The sequence below is a fragment of the Eubalaena glacialis genome, chromosome 2 (genome assembly GCF_028564815.1).
Source record: "Eubalaena glacialis isolate mEubGla1 chromosome 2, mEubGla1.1.hap2.+ XY, whole genome shotgun sequence".
NCBI lineage: Eukaryota > Metazoa > Chordata > Mammalia > Artiodactyla > Balaenidae > Eubalaena > Eubalaena glacialis.
The window spans coordinates 73,804,379-73,825,004 of NC_083717.1; the positions used below are offsets into that span (position 1 = coordinate 73,804,379).

A 20,626-nucleotide genomic window follows, 5' to 3' on the forward strand; every position below is an offset into this window, starting at 1 on the left:
GGTCCTGGCTCTCAAAGGAGTTTTTTAAAAGGGAAATTTGTATTTTAACCTATTATATTACAGGGATCTTATTTGTAATACTTCTTTTTTCCGCATTGGATTGTAGGGTGGAAGCAAAATTAGAACACTGGTATATAACAGGTCTGAGACAACAAGATATTATACCATCACTTGTGGCTTCAATTGGCGATACTGCATCATCCTTGCTTAAAATTGAATTTGAAACCAATCCAGAGAATAGTACTGCTGACCAGACTCTGGTTGTTCAGTCTCAGCCTGTGGAGGTCATCTACGATGCTGTGAGTACAAGGAGAAAGTGAATCCTTATTAAACACGTCTTATGCTTCTGACGTATGGTTTTCTTCTTTTTTCCTTTTCATATTTAACCTTAATTTACTTAGCAGCTCAGTTTACTGACACTTTTTTCTTGATTAAAGAGCAGTACATGTTTAGCAGTTAATTTTGATTTTTCATATGCTACAGATTTTTTTCTACTGTATGCTTATGTTAAAGTTTTAAAAAATGTAATATACCCTTAAAGAAATCTGTGTTTATTATACCGGCTAACTATTCACAAATAATTACACACCAGTTTCCTACTCCAGTTTCTTTTTGCTTATTTTCCCTTTCTCTTCAATGTTTGGAACCAGTTTAAAGAGCTTTAGCAGCAAATGAAAGAATTTTAGATACTGTTCCCGTGAGAAAAAAGCGTTGCCATTTCTTTGCTGTTGAAAATGCTGGCTCCAGTTCTGTATCTGTAGCTCCATCTTTATTCAGACTCTCTTAACTCATCTTGAGCTAGCCAGCAGCAAGGGTGTGGTTCATCACTCGTTCCATCACTTGTAGGTTGGCCCCACTCTGCCATTGAGATCCCTGACTTATTTTTACTGTACAGTTTAGAAGTAAATTCACAGTATGGGTGGGAGGCAGAACTTATGGTGTTCTGTGATTTAAAAAAAAATTTTTTTTAATTTAAATTTTGGTAAAATACATAGAACATAATTTCCCATCTTAGCCATTTTTTAAGTGTATAGTTCAGTAGGGTTAAGTACATTCACACCATTGTACATCCAATGCCCAGAACTCATTCTTTCTTGCAAAGTGTCTGAATTTAAGTTCAAGTTTTGGGTGTAGGTAAGGACTGAACAGCTTTCTTATTTCCTCTCTAAACTTCAAACTGCAGGAGAATCCAGTTGCAGTATAGAGAGGTGGAGTTTCACCTTCTAATCTGGAGGCTAAGTCTAGAAGTAATGCCCCATTGCTACATCAACATGATACCGTAGAACATACTTAAGGTCACCTTAACGATATGCACGCATTTGTTGCCTTTCCAATAAAGTGAAGTGGGCTATACCTTTTTTCAGGTTCCCTTTCACTCCAGAGGGAGATGTAGTAGGGTGGATTGTCTTTGGAGGTACCACCTCAGTTCAGAGCCAGAGTTGATTAGAATTAAACTGAAACTTTAAATTTTGTAATATAGAAAGTACTCTGTATAACTTGTTTATATTTTAAATGATTTTACAGAAAACCATCAATGCAGTGGTTGAATTCTTTCAGTCAAATAGGGGATTAGATCTTGAGCAAATAACATCAGCTACATTGATGAAACTGGAAGAAATTAAAGAGAGAACAGCTACAGGTAAAGAATTGACTGCATAAATGTCATCTAAACTCTCAAAATTTTTTGCTGTTCTAATGTAAATACTATGTTTAAAATAGTGTAGGTAGTTTTTTCTCAAATATACCTGCCAGACTGGGTGAGAAAGAGAATAATATGGGGCACAGATGATTCTGTCTGCTGTTACCTTCAGGAACCTGTGCTGCAGAGTGAACTTGAGCTGGAAAACATCCCTGTCTCAGTTCTTAAGCGACTGTTCACCATACTGTGTGTGAATCAAGTTTTAAAGATACATACTTTTGTGCATTATGGCCTCTAATCTTAAGCCACCTACTGTATCTGGTTACTTAACTAAAGAAATAATGAATTTTTCTATCTCTGGCTAAAATACTAGCTGTGTTGGGTTTATTATATTATGCGATATGATTGCTCCTCATTGACCATATGCAATTTCACCTTACATGCTGAATGGAGAATCTAATCTGTGAAAAGAACTTCTCCAACATACTTTTCAAGTGATATTCTTATTCTCATTGTTAATAATATGATTACATATTTCAATTTGACTGCATAATCTTTCATCATTTCTTTTTCTTCTTTTAGGACTTACACATATTATTGAAACCCGAAAAGTTCTTGATTTAAGGATAAATCTGAAGCCCTCGTATCTAATAGTTCCACAGACAGGTTTCCACCATGAAAAGTCAGATCTTCTCATCTTAGATTTTGGTACATTTCAGGTAGGTGTATATGCATTTCTGTCTGCCCATTTTTGCTCAGTTTAGTAGCTAGCTGTCTGACAGTATGCTGTTTTTCCCTCAGAGTTCACTTAAACTAAACCTAGATTTATTTCTTATTAGCATTTTGTCAAGCCTAGCTTAGATTGTGTAGTTTGTATGCATTTTACAGCTATTAAAAAAAAAAACCTAACATTTTCTGAAATGGTGGATGATTTGACATTGAGGACTGGGTTACTGCTTTCTTTTCCTAATTAGAGAGAAGCACTCCTAGTTTTCAAGCACTCCTAGGTTTCCAGAATCTAATTACATAGTTTTCTTTGTTAATTTATATGTCTTGAGAATAGAAAATTATACAGATATGAATATATGTTTGTTAAATCACTGACATCAACTAAGTAGAGTACGAGAACTCTAAGGGTTTGGGTGTTGAACCTCCTAGAAATCCAATCTTCTGAGAAAAAGTGAAGATTTCAAAAAATGTAGTCCTGAATTGATCCTTGTTTCCTTTAGGAAGAGGGAAAAGCAAGTTGAGATTGGAGCTGAATTCTAATGGCCTAATAATTCTAGTTATATAGTGGGGAGAGGAAGGAATAAAATCTTCTGTTTCATGGTGAAGAGTTTAGGAGAGCTGGTAGGGAAGCTTGAGCCACAAGTGGTGACAACTCCTGAGAGCCAGGAAGAGTCGCATGTCTAGACGGGTTATTTGAGATAGACAGCTGTGTAACTCATCTTGTCATTAATTTAAATGTGCTGAGCACCTGTTACCCAAACGTAATAGAGATGTATGCTGAAATGGTATATTCCTAATAAAATATTTGCTAATAATTATTAGAAAATTAAGCAAAATACTAATTCATTAAGGGCAATGTTTTAATTTTATTTAGGCTTTAAGAAAACGCAACTAAAGTATGTTGATATAAAGATTTTTCTGTTAAAAAAATTGAAGGTTTTTCTCCATTTCAGCTTAACAGTAAAGATCAAGGTTTGCAGAAGACTAGTAATTCATCTCTGGAAGAAATAATGGATAAGGCATATGACAAGTTTGATGTGGAAATAAAAAGTGTGCAACTACTCTTTGCAAGATCAGGTAAACTGTTGCTCAGTTTTCAGGATCTTGAAATTATGATGAGTAGCGTTGGTAAATAGATATGCATGTTTACGTGTATATCAACCCTGATAACATTTTGAACACATATACTGTTGGTCACTTAAGAGAACCAAATAGGAGCCCATCAGTGAAAATCTTTGTCACACTTACAAACAGAGATGTGGCTGTTCATCTTAGGGTACTAAGTACCATTTGAATCTAAGTCCAGTCATTGCGTTTTTTTTTTTTTTAAGTGACATAAAACTGCCCAGAATACGGAATAGAAGTTGCAGTTGGCTCATGTTCCTCTGTCCCAGTGTGTTTGGGATGTCTCAATGTTGTTTTCCCTTGCTGCCTTTATTTTTAAATATTTTACTATTAGCCTAGTCTTTATTTGAGTAGTAGTATGTTTTTTACTTTTAGATACCTGAGCAGTATGGATATATTCTTTAAACCCTAAAAGTAGTGAATTTAATTATTTTCCAAAAGCTTTGGTGGTTTCTACTGCTTAAAGGAAGATTGTTGGTTGTCTGTATTTCTTTAGTTTCTAGAAGCAATAATAAGTATTTGCAAAATATCCTTGAGTATATCACTCTGTGGTAGGTCACTGGAGGAAAGGACATAGTTTCTGTGTGCAGAGTGTATACTGTAGTGGGAGTGATGAGATTTATTAAAATGTAAATATATAATGCTCTACTTAGTTTTATAGATTGAGCCTATTAATTCCTTGAAGAGAAGTACCTATACAGACCATTAAAGCTGCCTTTTCTTTTGTACATACTTAATAATAATTGTTTGAATTATAAGCAGTAAAAGATGTTCATTCATTGCCATCAGTTAAGATCAGTGTAGGGTTCTTTCAGTAATTGGAAGTCTGTCTTTGGAACCTTCTTATTTGGAAGAAAAGTGACTGTTACACTTTTCTGTCATAAAATCTTGCTTGATAAAACTCATTTTTGCTTTAGAATTATTGCACTTAGGACCCTCAGAAACCTCTTTTTTTCTTGTCTTTTTTTCCCTTTTTTCACTGCAACCCCCCAACCTTGATCTCTAATTCTGGAATCAAGGTAGTAAATTCTTAGGTTTTTTTCCCTGTTTGCTTTAAAATGTAAGATGTTATTAGAAAACATTCTTCAAATAAATGTTTAGAATTATTTTTATATCATAGTCTTTGACTTTTGTCAATCTGTGTTAAAAAATATAGGTCATTTAGCGTGTATGTTGAAAGAAGTAAAAGTCAGTATCATTGAATATATTTGTTAATTATTTTCTAATAGGTTACTTTTCCATAGAACATCTGATAATCTAAAACTAATTAATAAATAAAAAGTAGTCATTTAATTAAAAAAATTTTTTTAAGATGAAAACTGGAAAAAGTGTCGATTTCAGCATCCATCAACTATGCATATATTGCAACCCATGGATATTCATGTTGAGTTGGCCAAGGCAATGGTGGAAAAAGACATTAGAATGGCTAGGTAATGTATGAGTTTCCTTTATATTATAAAATCAACAAGGTGAAATATATCTGCATCAGTTACTGAATTTTAAGAAAGCAAAGCTAGATTTCTGAAGGACAGAAAAAAAATAATGATTATCTTACAGCAGAAATACATTTTTAAGGAAATGTTTATTTGAATTATATATGATACTCTCTTATTTCAGAAGTATTTGGGCTTTTACATTTTGTGAAAGTTGGTTATCCCTGTTTTGAATGGATCGAATTCAAGGTTCAATATTGAAATATAAAATCTTCAAAAATTATAGGCTCTTTTGATTATGAAACCATATAAAATCTTGAGAATAATCTAAGGGAATAGAAAGTAGAAACTGAATTTTGAATTTAAGTAGTAATTATGAAATTATCTGCTGCCTTCTTAAAAACAGCCTTGTTGAAGTATTATTGACATTTAATAAGCTACGTTTGTTTAAAGTGTACATTTTGATAAGTTTTCACATAAGTATTTATCTATGAAACCATCACCACAGTCAAGATAATGAACACCTCCATCATCCTCAAAAGTCCTTGTGTCCCGTTGTATTCTCTCCCTCACATCCCTACCTGCTAACTCCTCTCCCCTCAGTCCCCAGGCAACATTGATCTGCTTGCAGACACTAAAGGTTTGTTAGAGTTTTCTAGAATTTTATATAAATAAAATCATAGAGTTGTAATTCTTTTTTTTTGACTTCTTTCATTCAGTATAATTGATTTGAGATTTATTCATGTGTGTGTATCTTTAGTTCATTGATACTCTTAACAGTTGGAGTTAATGAATAGTTAAACCAACCGTGCATTACTAGATAAACCTCTTTTAGTAGTAATGTATTATTCTTCTAAAACGTTGGATTTGGCTTGCTAAAATTTTGTTATGAAGTTTTAAAACCTTATATTTCTGTTTATGAGGGATATTGATCTGTGCTTTTATTTTCTTGTTTTAGCATCAATGTATCAGGCTTCATAGAGGGAAGTTGTGTAGAATTGGTATTTTTTCCTCCTTATATGTTTGGTAGGATTTGCCCGTGAAGCCACCTGGGCCTGGAGTTTTCTTTTTTGGGGGAGTGTTTTTAACTACAAATTAAGTTTCTTTAACTTAAATTCAATTTCTTTAATACATATAGGGCTGTTCAGATTATCTGTTTTTTGAGTGATCTTTGGTAGTTCGCATTGCAATGAAAAAGTTAGTCTTTCATGTCTTAGTTGTTGAGTTTATTGTTTTAAAATTGTTCATAATATTTCCATCTTACCTTTTTAATAACTGGAGAATTTGTAGTGTTGCTATTTCTCTCACTCTTGATATTAGTAACTTGTGCCTTTTCTCTTTTTTTTCTGATCAGTATGGTTAGAGGTTTATCAATTTTGTTGATCTTCTGAAAGAATCAGCTTTTGGTTTCAAATGTTTTCTCTATTGTATTTGTTTTTTATTTTGTTGATTTCCACTCTCACATACAGTATTGCTTTTTTGTTTTGCTTACTTTGGGTTTCATTTGTTTTACTCTCCTAGTTTCTTAAGATGGAAGCTGAGACCATTCAATTGAGACGTTTCTTCTTTTCTAATACAGGCATTTAGTGCTTTAAATTTCCCTTGAAATGCTGCTTAACTGTACCCTGCACATTTTGAAACTCTTCAGTCAGTAGACTGGGTATTTGTACGACTTTAGTCATTTGTTTCCCATCTTTCAACTTTCCTTTGTTGACTGATGTCCAGTGTCTTTGAAACAGTTGTTTCACATATTTTGTCCATTTTTTTAGTTATTTTAGTTGGGAGGGTTTATCTAGTCCCTCTATTTGGGATGATATTAGTTTTATGCAATGTTTCAGAAATAATTAATAAAGAAGCATCTCACATTTTTACAGTGCTTTTCAATTTACAGAGTACTTTCACAGAAAGTTCAATCCTTTGAGGTAGGAACAGCTAACTGGCCTCTTTTGAACATTAGTGGTTGCATTATACAGAAAAATCATTCTTCATTTAGTAGTTAGGCATCTGTCAACTTGAGCTGTTCACAGCTTAGTTAGGAAGTCAAAGATAAACAACCTGAAAGAGCTTTATGAGCAGCAGATAGCTGCCACAAAGTTATTAGGACAAGCAAACCCAGGCAGTTAGGTGTAATAGGGAAGCAGAAGAGAAGCACGTGCTGAAAAGTAAGCACCTGATGAAAGCACAACAGTGATTCAGCAGTGAATAAAACAGATACCCTTCTCATGGAGCTTATATTTTAACCAGAGGAGACATAAAGTAAACAAGTATACGTATGCTATGTCAGGTGCTGACAAATGCTATGAAAGGAAATAATGGGAGGTGAGGGGATAGAGAATGATGGGGTAGATACTCTTTGATGTTTAGAATGAGAAATCTTTGATACCAGGAAATGTTATGTATAGTGTTTTAGGTTTTAAAACATAGATAATTTGTATTTGAAAATATCTTCCTAAAAATTAGTTAACTTAAGGTTTGGCTGCTTAAGAAGGATACAAAACTTGGCTTACATGGAGCTTCCCGTTCCCTGACAATGTTGAGGCATTAATGTAATTAGATTAAAACATATCCAAAGTAACTTTGACCCCAGAATGTAGTCTCTTCTCCATTCCCTTCCCCACCTCCATAATATAGAGAAGCTGGACCTTGAAACCTTATAGTTGAATTAATTATGTTTTTAGATTTAAAGTATCTGGAGGGCTTCCTCTGATGCACGTGAGAATTTCTGATCAGAAGATGAAAGACATGCTCCGTTTGATTAACAGTATACCCTTGCCACAGAAATCATCTGCACAGTCTCCAGAGAGACAGGTAAATGGAGATAATAAAAATGCTAAATATCTTTATATTTGTATATATGGTGAGTTTTTTTCGTCTTTTTGTGAGCTGTTTTGTTTTTCAATATTGTTTAGGGCCAGTTTCATTTATTTGATACATTTTTGAGGTTTAATGTGGTTGATTCTGTACAGAACTGCATATGGCATTGAATAAATAAAGACTGTAGCCTATTGTCATTTTGGAGTGGTGGTAGAAAGTCTGTTATAGGGAATAACGGAAAGAAAGATACATAAATGAAAGGAAAAATGTTTTTCAAATTTAGGAAATGTGTTTTAAATAAAGCTAAATATACAAATCTTTAAAATGTTGCAAAATATAATGATCATTATAAAATTTTCTTATATGTTAGACTTAAAAGTTCTAGATCACTTTACTTGGAATTGATCTTTACAACATAAATGTCGGACTTCCATTTACTTTGAAATGAAATTTGAGAGAGCCAACTAATGTTGATACCATTTTCCAGGAACCTGTCAAAAAGATGTATAATTAATATTGTAATAGACAGCAACTGAATGCCACACAATGATAGGTAGACTTACCTACTAGAGTTGTACATGGTTCTGCCCTTGTAAATGCAGGTGGTGGTCTTAATAAGTAAACTCCAGCCAGCCATTACTTAGGTGATTGCATAACGTTCTTTGTTGGAAGATTTGTGTGCTGTGTATGTGTCTTTCCATCTCTCTCTATCCTCTATTACTTTTTCAGTATTTCTCTCATTTATGTACATTTAATCCTGCTAAATTAGTATGTTTAGAAAACTTTTTGTATTATTTTCTAGGTATCCTCAATTCCTATTACACCAGCTAGGACAAAAGGCCTACTTGGTACGCCACTGTTGCTAGATGGAGTGGAATCAGGTGAGGAAGGTAAAATGTTCTTTATTAAACCAAACCTAGAGATAAACTTTTCAGAAAATAAAGGAATTGTGAAAGTGTTATAGTAATTTACTGGCTTTATTTCCGGTTGTGCTACTAGCCAACAGTGAGACTTCGAGTCATTTATTTTTATTTAAGGCCAAGTTTCTTTGTTTGAATAAAAGTATTTTTGTGATGGACAGTGTTTAAGATTCTAAATAAGCTGCTTTTTCTTGCCCTGATCTCTACTTGATTCTTTTCTCTATCTCTGGTCTAACTGATCTTTTTTGATTTTGAACTAGAATGTAAACTTTATGAGGACAAGGATAATGTCTGTCCTGGTCACCCTGGTGTCCTTAGTGGCTGGTACAGATGGATATGTGATAGATGATACCCAGTAAATATTTTATTGAAAATTGAATGAATAAACTAAAATGAAAAACAATCAGAATTGTTGAAGAAGAAAATAGAAGGGCAGTTTGATTTTATATATGATTATCCCATGCCGGGTTGAGTCACTGTGTGGGACTCAGAAAGAAGCTATATTCTGATTCTGAATATGAAGGTTATGTCTAATAAATGAATTTTACTTTTGAGAGATTTCAGTTTGAGTGTTTTATGCAGTTTTCGATGGACGTTCTCTCAAGTCAATTGTCTTCTTCCTTTAGAGTCTGATGATGAGTATTTTGATGCTGAGGATGGAGACACACAGACTGGTAAAAGTATGAAAGGGTCAGACATAAAAAAGGTTGCTGAGGCCCCAAATGAGGAGCTCATTCATCTTCTACTGAAGTTTGAAGTTAAAGAGGTATGTATATTTGTATTGTCCATAAATAAATATATTCTTGTTACTGCTGTCCTTATAAACCGTCTCATGCTAGACCCAAACGTTAAGTATATTTAAAATGTGGTACTCTATCTTCCCTACTGCCACCCCTCCTCCCCACACACACATACTTCTAAGAAAATGAAATGTTATTTTGTAAAAACTGATATAAGTGTGATCTGTGGTATATCTGATCTATTCTGGACAAGCTCGAGACCCTTAATTAGGATTTTCTTTTCTGTAGAAAATTTCTGTGACATGTTTACTTTAATATTTTTCAACTTTTAAGCCAAATAATATAGTTTATTGTCATGTTTATAATTTAGAAAAATGTAAGCAGCCTAAATTTGCAACATGGCTTTTACAGCCATTAAAAGTCCGGTAGTAGTAAAAGAAAACATCGACATGGAGAGATGGTCACCGCATATCTTTATTTGGGGGAAAAAAAAGCGATTACAATTCCAAGGCTATTATGATTCCATTTAGAAAATGAACACACACATACACACTTTTTTTTAATAAATGACAGTGTTCATCTCTATGTGGTGGGATTATAGTTTTTCATTTCTGCCTGTTTGCTTTTATAGATATTAAAAAATTTTTAAATGAATATGCATTGCTTTGGAATAAAACACAAAAGGTATAAAAAGGAGGTATTTCTTATTGACTGCTTTATATCTAAGTATTATTGGTATTTGTTTAAAGAAAGATATGTCTCCATGTTTAGACTTCTTTGACTTCTCTCTTTCACTCATACTCTCATCTATCAGAAAACCCCTTGACTTTACCTTCAAAATGTATTCAAATGATTGCTCTTTCCTTCCACAGCTATTGCACTGTCCACATCACCATCATCTCTTGCTTGGACTATTGCAATAGCCCCCCGTCTCTCTGCTTCCATCATGTACTCTGTTCTCCACACAGTAGCTAGAGTGATACTATTTTTAATCTTTTTTTAAAAAAATATTTATTTATTTTTTTGACTGCGTTGGGTCTTAGTTGTGGTATGCGGGATCTTTTGTTGTGGCACGCAGGCTTCTCTATAGTTGTGGCGTGCAGGTATTCTCTTTCTAGTTGAGGCATGTGGGCTTAGTTGCCCTATGCCATGTGGGATTTCAGTTCCCCAACCAGGGATCGAACTGTGTGCCTTGCATTGGAAGGCAGACTCTTCACCACTGGACCACCAGGGAAGTCCCTAGAGTGATTCTTTTAAAGGGAAAGTCAGATCATGCCATTGCTTTGCTTGTAACCCTACACGGGCTTCCCATCTCACTCACAGTAAAGAGCTAAATTCTTCCCATGGCCTACAAAGCCTTACATGGTCTACAAGTCACACCGTGTGACTTCTTTGGCTTCATCTGCTGTTCTCTTCTTCCTTGCTCATTTTGCTCCAGCCATATTTCATTTATTCCTTCCATAAATGTTTATCAAGTGTCATCATGTACCAGGCATTGTTTTAGATACTAGAGCTACAGCAGTAAGCAGAGTTCTTCCTCATGGAGCTTACACTTGCCTTTTGTTCTTTCTTGTATATACCAAAGCATATTCTTTGTGCTTGCTGTTTCCTTTGCCTGGAAAACTCTTTTCTTGCATGACTTGCTTCTTTACTTCCTTTAGAAATGGCATCCTATTGGAAAGGACTGACCACGCAACACAAAATAGCAACCTTTGCTTTTCCCCATCCTCCCTAGAATGTAAGCTTCTTGAAGACAAGGACTTTGTCTGTCCTGGTCATTTTGATGTTCTTAGTGGCTGGCACACCCTCATACATGGAAGATGATGCTCAATAAATATTTTATTGAGTATTGAATGAATGAACTAAAGTGATAAACAATCAAAATCATCTAAGAAAAAATAGTAGTGCTGTTTGAAATATTTTTCCCAATTTGACCTTTTTTTGCCATTCCGAAGTTTTAAATATTTCTGTGGTGAAATCTATCTAATTTTTTCTTTATATTCTAGTTTTAGTGTGTGTTTAGAAAATTATCCTCCATTACAAAAATATTTACCCATGATTTTATTTATTGTTTTATGATTTTAATGCTTTCATTTAAATCACTGATTTATTTGAAATTTATTTTTGTATATCAATTCAGTACTGAATATCTTACTGTACTGTTTTATTGTTTCTGTTTTTCAGTTGACGCTCCTGATTTTTCTTAGGTATATGATTATATCACTGCTAATAATATTAGTTTTTGCTTTTTTTTCAGCATTTATGTTTTTCCAGTTACTGTGGCTGGCTTATAGGTGTTCCCAAAATGTGATAGTTCAAAACAACTATTTTATCTTGCTGACAGTTTTGTGGGTTAGGAATTCTGGAAGGGCCCAGCTTAGTAATTTTTGCATGTAGTCTTTCACGTGCTTTCAGTCACATTTGACTAGAGTAGCAGTGACCTGAACTCTCAGAGGGCCTCATGGCTCACTCATGAGGCTGGCAGTTGATACTGGATGTTGGCTGAGACCTCGGCTGGGACTGTTGACCACAGTACCAACTCACGGCCTCCTGACCATGGCAGCTTCAGGGTAGTTGAACTTTTTACATGGCAACTAGCTTCCCCCAGAATGAGAAATCCCAGGTGGAAGTTTCATGGCCTTTTTTGACTTTGGAAATCCTTATAGTATCACTTCCTCTGTACTCTATTGATTGAAGCAGTCACAACCCTGCCCAAATTCTGCGGGGGTGGGGCAAAGACCTCCATCTCTTGATGGAGATCAAAGAACTTGCATGTTTTAAAAATGGCAACATATATGTTTTATTTTTCATTGGCTAAATATACTGGCTATCATTTCTACAATAAATTTGAATAGTAGTGTAATAGTAAATGTCGTTGTCGTACTTTTTGACATTAATGGAGATGATTCTTATATCACCAGACATGACTTTTAGTTTTGAGATAAAGGTTTTAAGAAACCATATTCAGGAAGAATTCATACATGCCTATTTTTACTAAATTAAAAAAGTAAATCAATAAGGATATAAAATTTCATCATGATTTTTAGATAGATGTAGTTATATTCTCAATAATAGAATTTAGGATAGCTTCCAATCATGGTAAATAACTTGATGGTAATAGAAGAGTATGAGCAAAATTTCTACTATGGTCATGATTGTATATATGAAGAAGGATTTTGTATTTTTAAGTATGATTCAAAGTACTTATCTGCCTTTCATTGGCTGTCCTGATTGTTTTAGGTGATTTTGGAATTTACCAAACAACAGAAGGAAGAGGATACAATTCTAGTGTTTAATGTTACTCAGTTAGGAACAGAGACTACAATGAGAACATTTGATTTAACTGCGGTAACTTACTTAAAGAAAATCAGCTTGGATTACCATGAAATTCAAGGTAATAGCCATAAAATTAGAAATAATAGACAGTAACAGATTTAGTATCACTTTTGAGTATCTGAAACACATTCATTTGTATAGTAATAATTATAATAAATAAAAGCTAGCAGTGTTCTAAGCATTTTATAAATAATAACTCATTTAATCCTTGTAACAATGCTGTAAGATAGGCAATGCTATTATCTCCAGTTTACACAAGAGGAAACAAAGTCATAAATTGGTTACATAATTTACCCAAGGTCACACTGCTAGTTAGTTAGTGGCTGAACCATGATTAAAACCCTAGAAATCTGGCCCTAGGGTCTGTATTCTTAACTACTATGATCTACTCAGAGAGTCCATATAAATCCCCTTTATATAGGGAATATTATTCCCATTTTACAAACAAAGGAAGGTTAAATAAAGAGAGATTAAGTGACTTACTCAAGATCATGCATCTTACGAATAGCAAAACCCAGAATTTATCTCTGGTCTTATAATATTGAAGTTCTTGTTCTTTTGATTCAATAGTGTTCATATATCAGAAGCAGCATCAGGTTATAAAAATGAAAATGGTGGGACATAAAATTAATTCTTTCAGAAGCTTTTATGGTTTATGCATTTCAGTGTACATCTTGTATACTCATTGGATGAGGAATGAAGGAATGGGTGAATCTACAGTAATTAAGGTTACCTAATATTTGCCTAGTATTTTAGTCAAATATAAAGACCTATTTTTTTGTTATTTTTTAAATAGCTCTAACTAAAATTAACCTCAGCTTAGAAGAAAAATGTTTTATGTGCTAGTAAGCTCCTATAAGCACTATGGAGAGATGGAGTTTACATTACTGTCTTAAGGGGAAAAATACAAATAATAAATTTTCTAGGCTATTTTTTCCTTTAGAGAAGGTTATTTCAGTGGAAAATTCTGAGATATCTCAGAAACAGGAGTTATAAAACTGCAAATAATAAAAGATGGATAAAAGAGTGGATAAATCACTTCTCCCTCCATGGCTTCTGGAGGTAATTCCTTGGGACATGTACATGAGGATATAGAGGACATCTGGTGGTACCTGTTGTTTTTAAATTTAAAGAAATTTAACAATTCCCCTCCCTTCAAAAAACTATTTCCTCTTCTGTGTAAGCCTTCTCTTAGTCTAAACAAAGGAAAATTATTTAAATTTCTTTAATATGAATGAAATTTTAGAGCTCAACAGAATACTACATATTTTTGTAGTTCAACCTCATTGTTATGTAGTTGAGAAAACTGAAGTTAAATAGCTTTTGGTAAAGGTAGAGATGAATTAGAATTCATATTTCCTGATTCTTAGCACCCGTAGTCTTCTACTGCCTTACGAATGCACGTATGGTCTTAAAAAATATCTAGAGAAGTTTTGATTACTTTTGAACTCAGATGTAAGATCAAAGAAAATAAATACAGTATGCATGTTTTTAAGTAAGTTGGATGTCAGAGGTAAGGTAAGGATTTGGATTGGCTTATTTCTTTACCAGTGATGACCTTAATATTTAATAACCATGAAAATATGTGCAGATAGTCTTTTAAAGCTTAATTAATAACATTTTTTAAGAAGAAAAAGACATGTTGAAAATTCCAAATGTAAAAAAGAGCAATTTATTTGAAACACTTTTTTTTTTCTTTTTCTTTAATCTAGGGTCCAAAAAGAAGCCCCTTCACTTGATTAGCTCTTCTGACAAACCTGGATTAGATCTCTTAAAAGCAGAATACATTAAGGTAAGGGTCATAGAATGTTTATATATTTATTGTATACTCTAAACTATCCTCTGGAAGGAAAAAGATGACAGTAGATTATTAAAGGCTCTTGTGTATCATAGATTTGAATCATAGGGATATCTACTGTTTCTCTGTCCATTTGCACACCTCTTTCTTTTTCACTCAAGTAAGGACTAGGATTTTACAAAGTCACACTTCTTGTCCACAGAGATGGAAGCCTGGGATGAAGTAGGTCTTACTACTGTCTTCTGGGGCACATTCACCTACCTACATTCATTGTATGTGTAGGTGATACTTGGCTAAGTATCCTACATCAAAAGGGATAAAGTCAAATTGAATTTGGTTCAGAAGAGAATTGCCAGGATTCGGAAGGACTCAAAAATATGTTATATGAAGAATGTTGAAGAACGTTATATGAACTGATGGTATTCAGCTTCATTCACGCTTAGTTGATTTATTTAATTATTCAATAACTGTTGAACGTCTTTTGTGTCAGGTTGTGTTAGGATACAGAGATGAAAAACATTCTCTATTCTCAAGGAATTTATAGACCAGTAGGGAGATAGGTAAACAACAATTAAAATATAACGTGTTTTATGGATGCCAAGGGGGAAAGTGGGGGGGGGGTGATGTGATGAATTGAGAGATTGCGATTGGCATGTATACACTGATGTGTATAAAATGGATAACTAATAAGAACCTGCTGTATAAAAAAATAAAGTAAAATTCAAAAAATATATAATGTGTTTGATTCTTTAATAAGGAAGAACACAAAGCATTATGGGAGCAGGGAGGCAGGGATATTGATCTAGCCAGAAGGCTTCTCACAGGAGGTAAAACTTTGAATTTACTGTGTATGTTCCCAAGGGACATAACTTGAACCAATTGGTTATTATGGTAGGAGATAGATTTTAAAAAATATTTATTGATTGATTGATTATTTATTTATTTATTTTTGGCTGCACCGGGTCTTAGTTGTGGCACGCAGGATCTTCATTTCGGCATGTGGGATCTTTAGTTGCGGCATGCATGTGGGATCTAGTTCCCTGACCAGGCATTGAACCCGGGCCCCCTGCATTGGGAGCACGGAGTCTTACCCACTGGACCACCAGGGAAGTCCCAGGAGACAGATTTTTGATTCAGTGTGAAGACCTTATTAAATCAAACTTCTCTAAAGTTTGGATTTCTAAGAAAATGAGGTTTCTTTCACTGGAGATATCCTAAAATAGACTTGCTGAAGACTTTCTAAAGGTATTTAAACATTAGGTGATAGATGGGCTAGACTACCTTTAAACCTTCTAATCCTCAGAGTTTATCATTCTGATCCCTAGCTGCAGTTTCCCAAAAGTGAATGATGCCATGCTCTCCTCTGTTTGAAGAGGAGGACAAGTTTTTACTCTTAATGATAAATAAATAGATTTGGATGTAACTTTAAAATAATGATAATAAAATTAAATATATAATGTATTTAAAAATAGTTATAACTGAATATAAATAAATTAAGTAAAGATTATAAGTAAATGATTTATTTACTTTGGTCTTAATTCCTTCTTTAGAACTTTTTTTTTCTTTCTTTTTTTTTTTTTAGGCTGATAAGAATGGACCCAGTTTTCAAACTAGTTTTGAAAAAACTGAACAAACACTTAAGGTAAGAAATTCTGTTAAAAGAATTGATCCTGTTTGAAAATAACCTACTCTGGAAGTCTTCAGTATCCTTTGAGGAACCATTAAAAGTTATAAATTAGCCTCATAAATGTCTACCATGCTCTGTGTTTATGATTCAGGATAATAATACAGTTATTTAACTCATTGTATCACATCCTAATTATTTCTAAAGGAGGGAATGCTGTAGATGAGGGAACTTTGATTTACAAAGAACCAACAGGATTCTGAACAAACCAAACTAGATACTGCCTTTTAATGCAGGGCTCAGAAAGTATGTGAAATACAAGGAGAGATGTTGAGTACTTCTGGAGCTATACTAAGGTACACAAGTAGAGGAAGAAGAGGCAAAATGTAATTTTAGGATACAGTAAAAAGAAAATGAGAGAAATGAGTTTCAGATTATACTTTTGAGAGATGGGAAAATCTGTTGAATATTGAATCTTCCTTTGAATAATTTTGATATCCACTTAGTGTCTTGAAGCAATGAAAAGAAGTCCTTTTGTATAAAAAGTGATTTTTAAAAAATTTCAATTTGCTATTATAAAATCATATATTCTTTAAAGCAATTTGTGTTGCTATTTTAGGTTTCTGGAGTTATTGTTTTTAAAAATATATTTTCTCCTATAAGCTATATATTCTTTTTTTTTAATGATAGGACCATAATTGTGGTTTTAGAAGATTATTTAGTGACTGAGAACTCACTCTTAATTGCATTTTTTATATTTAAATCTCATGAATGTCACATTTGAAATCTTTTTTTTTTTTTAACATCTTTATTGGAGTATAATTGCTTTACAGTGTTGTGTTAGTTTCTGCTGTATAACAGAGGGAATCAGCTGTATGCATACATATATCCCCATATCCCCATACCTTATGGAGATTCCCTTGTATGTTATTTGTTGCTTTTCCCTTGCTGCTTTTAATATTTTTCTTTGTATTTAATTTTTGATAGTTTGATTAATATGTGTCTCAGCGTGTTTCTCTTTGGGTTTATCCTGTATGGTACTCAATGTGCTTCCTGGACTTGATTGGCTAATTCCTCTCCCATGTTAAGGAAGTTTAATGTTGTCCCGGAGGTCTCTGAGACTGTCCTCAATTCTTTTCATTCTTTTTTCTTTATTCTGCTGCCTGGCAGCTATTTCCACCATTTTATCTTCCAGCTCACTTATCAGTTCTTCCGCCTCAGTTATTCTGTTATTGATTCCTTCTAGAGTATTTTTAATTTCAGTAATTGTGTTGTTCATCATTGTTTGCTCTTTAGTTCTTCTAGAACCTTGTTAAATGTTTCTTGTATTTTCTCCATTCTGTTTCCGAGATTTTGGATCATCTTTACTATCATTACTCTGAATTCTTTCTCAGGTAAGTTGCCTATTTCGTCTTCATTTATTTGGTCTTCTAGGTTTTTACCTTGCTCCTTCGTCTGTAACATATTTTTTTGTTGTTTCATTTTTTTTTTTTTTTTGATGGGTGGTGCTGTATTCCTGTCTTGCTGGTTGTTTGGCCTGAGACGTCCAGCACTGGAGTTTGCAGGCGGTTGGGTCGAGCTGGGTCTCGGTGCTGAGATGAGGACCTCTGGGAGGCCTCACTCCGATTGATATTCCCTGGGGTCTGAGGTTCTCTGTTAGTCCAGCGGTTTGGACTCGGAGCTCCCACCACAGGAGCTCAGGCCTGACCTCCAGCCTGGGAACCAAGATCCCGCAAGCTTTTTCTTTTTCCTTTGTGCTTAGTCTAGATGCACTTGCTCATAGGGGGCTGCGTGCAGAGGCCTCGCGCCCAGCCCTTCACACCAGAGCTCCTAGTGCGAACCGGCTTCTGCCGACACTGTAGCTTCAACGGCCATGTGCAGAGCCATGTGCAGAGCCTGAAATCATTTCTTAACACTGTGGTAATACATGGTGATTCTGGAGTTTCATGTTCTAACTTATATGTTTTATATAATCATAATAGTAGTCATTGAAGATTCAAAAAAGTGATATATATATTGAATATTGGAATGGCCATGACAGGCAGATTGTAGGCTCTATGGTAATTAGGCTTGGGAAGTGGAGTAATTAGGTTACCTTGATACTCAAATGAACCCCCCAAATGTGTAAGTATTATTTACTCTCCATATATTCCCTGTTTAAGGCTGTGAGTTGTGAGTCTTCCTCTCTTCTCTCTTCCTTTTAAGTGGTGTACGGCAGTGATGCAAGCCTAGTTAGGAGCCTGTTGCATACATCATGCAGACTACTCGTATAATTGGCCTGGGAAACTAATTTTCTTTTTAAAATACTTCTAGGTGGCTTTTTCATCTTTAAACCTGTTGCTGCATACACAAGCTCTTCTCTCTTCTATTAATTACCTGACAACCATTATTCCATCAGATGGCCAAAACATGGGTGATACCAAGGAAGTACAAGTTTCTACTGAAAAGCAACAAAAAAATTCAGCTCTGCAGAAAAGTATGAAAAACACTGTTTTGTTTCTTGTTAGTAAGGGTTTTAGAATTATAGAGCTAAATGGGGAATCTTAGAGACCATCTAGTTAGTCATTTACATGCCATTTTGCCTACCTTTGTTCTTTCCTTCAAACTGAGTCATACGTGGGTGCCTGATATGTAAGATAAATGTAATTAATACTGTTGTTTAAAAAAAAATGTTTTTGTTCTTATTCTGGTGGTGATGGGGGATGCCTTTATATGGGTATTAGGGGAAGAAGACCTGTATTTATTCTGAGCTCTTCCTCCTCTCAGTGGCTCCTGAAAGGACTCTATAGAGGGTTAATCTTCCCTAACATTTTACAGATAAGGAAATCAAGACCCAGAGACATGAGGGCCAGGGTGCAGGGATAGCATCGAATTGGATAAGAGCCCAACTTTTGGATCAGAAAGAACTCAGTTTAAATCCTGACTCTGCTACTTAAACTATGGGACCATAGGCATATTATTTAATATTCAGTAACTTCCTTGAGTTTCAGTGTCATTATCTTTATGTATTTTAAGTTTTTTCTTGCTTTTACATTATCAAAGTAGTACATCTCACTATTAAAAATGCAAACTATATAAAAGAATATATAAAGCAAAAAAAAATATTTGAAATACTTAAGAATTTGAGAATTTTAAAATTATTTTAAACAGAACCATGGTTCACTTAATATAGGGAAGAAACCTTAATAGAGTGTATATTACTAGAATCCACTGTGATAGAATTGCTTTGTTTATATGCAGTGATTGTATCCTCTAAGGAGAGTGACATTATTCACTTCAGGCTGTTTGCCAAGTTGAATGCTTTCTGTGTTATTGTTTGTGATGAGAAGAACAATATTGCTGAAATCAAGATTCAAGGTAAAAGTTCTCATGATATTAAAAATTGTTTAAAAGATAAGCTTGTTTTTGTTTTTGTTTTTTGCAATGCTAAAGTATATATAAAATGGAAGGCTCTGAGCTGTGAAAACTGGATTATTTTATTTTGTGACATAATTGGATTGCATGTTTTCTTAACTCTTTGAGAGTTGAACCACACATACTGGTGTCTTGGACCGTTTTGAGAGTTGTCTCAGAGGTGAAAGGAATACTAATGTCAATGTAGGGATGCTGTTGATGAGCTAAGTGTCAACCCAGAATTCAGTTTAAGGTCTGTGAATACGCTTTATCTTGGTACAAATGCAAAGCAACCTTATCATGAAGAACAAATCCTATGAGCCCATTATGTTCTTTTAGGCAAAATCTGCTAAAATGAATGCAGCTTTTTTCTCTGACTCTATCTTTACCAGCTCATTGTGATCTGGTAAAGGTAAAGAATATGTTTAATACAATTCTTGAAGAACTTAAAACCCAGAAAACTAGGGTTTTTCTTTGTTCTTTCTAAACTGGCAGTGCATCTACTAGTCTGAATTTGATTCATGAAACTCTTATAGTCTCCATGTAAATGACTGGATATAAGGTGTAAAGAATTTACTAAAATCCTAAGATAATCTATCTGCACTAGATGTAGTTTTTTCACAAGGTTGAAAATTCAGATAATTATTTTTTAATGAGTTTATAGGTTTCATTGTTCATAAAACTAAAAATATCTAATATTGCACTTATTTATCAATTGTGAGTTCAAACATTGCTAAATTTATAAAAATATCACCTACAGAATAAAGTTATTCAATGGAAGAAAAATGTTCAGATCTTATTATGGTATCTATAGAAATTATAATAATATAATTTTTTTTCCAGGACTCGATTCTTCCCTTTCTCTTCAGTCAAGAAAACAGTCACTATTTGCCAGATTGGAAAATATTATTGTCACAGATGTTGATCCTAAGACAGTTCATAAAAAAGTAGGTGATAGTAAATCATTAATATTTTTTGATGATTGAATGTGAGACTTTATTTTAAAATATATTTTATTTTTTAAAATACTAATGAAATATATTTTGATAGAAAAATGTTTCTATAATGATTATAA

General features: G+C 33.8%; 1 protein-coding gene across 1 annotated transcript in view; it reads left to right on the forward strand.

Annotated features, from left to right (window-relative positions):
- Positions 1–20,626, forward strand: part of VPS13C (vacuolar protein sorting 13 homolog C) — a 181,271-nt gene that overhangs the window by 67,793 nt on the left and 92,852 nt on the right. The window contains exons 18-31 of the mRNA XM_061180247.1: positions 107–299; positions 1,525–1,639; positions 2,222–2,358; positions 3,322–3,445; positions 4,806–4,923; positions 7,605–7,734; positions 8,543–8,621; positions 9,287–9,426; positions 12,641–12,794; positions 14,449–14,528; positions 16,117–16,176; positions 18,472–18,634; positions 19,399–19,515; positions 20,395–20,498. Coding sequence (XP_061036230.1) covers positions 107–299; positions 1,525–1,639; positions 2,222–2,358; positions 3,322–3,445; positions 4,806–4,923; positions 7,605–7,734; positions 8,543–8,621; positions 9,287–9,426; positions 12,641–12,794; positions 14,449–14,528; positions 16,117–16,176; positions 18,472–18,634; positions 19,399–19,515; positions 20,395–20,498 — 1,714 coding nt within the window. The remainder of the gene's footprint in view (positions 1–106; positions 300–1,524; positions 1,640–2,221; positions 2,359–3,321; positions 3,446–4,805; positions 4,924–7,604; positions 7,735–8,542; positions 8,622–9,286; positions 9,427–12,640; positions 12,795–14,448; positions 14,529–16,116; positions 16,177–18,471; positions 18,635–19,398; positions 19,516–20,394; positions 20,499–20,626) is intronic.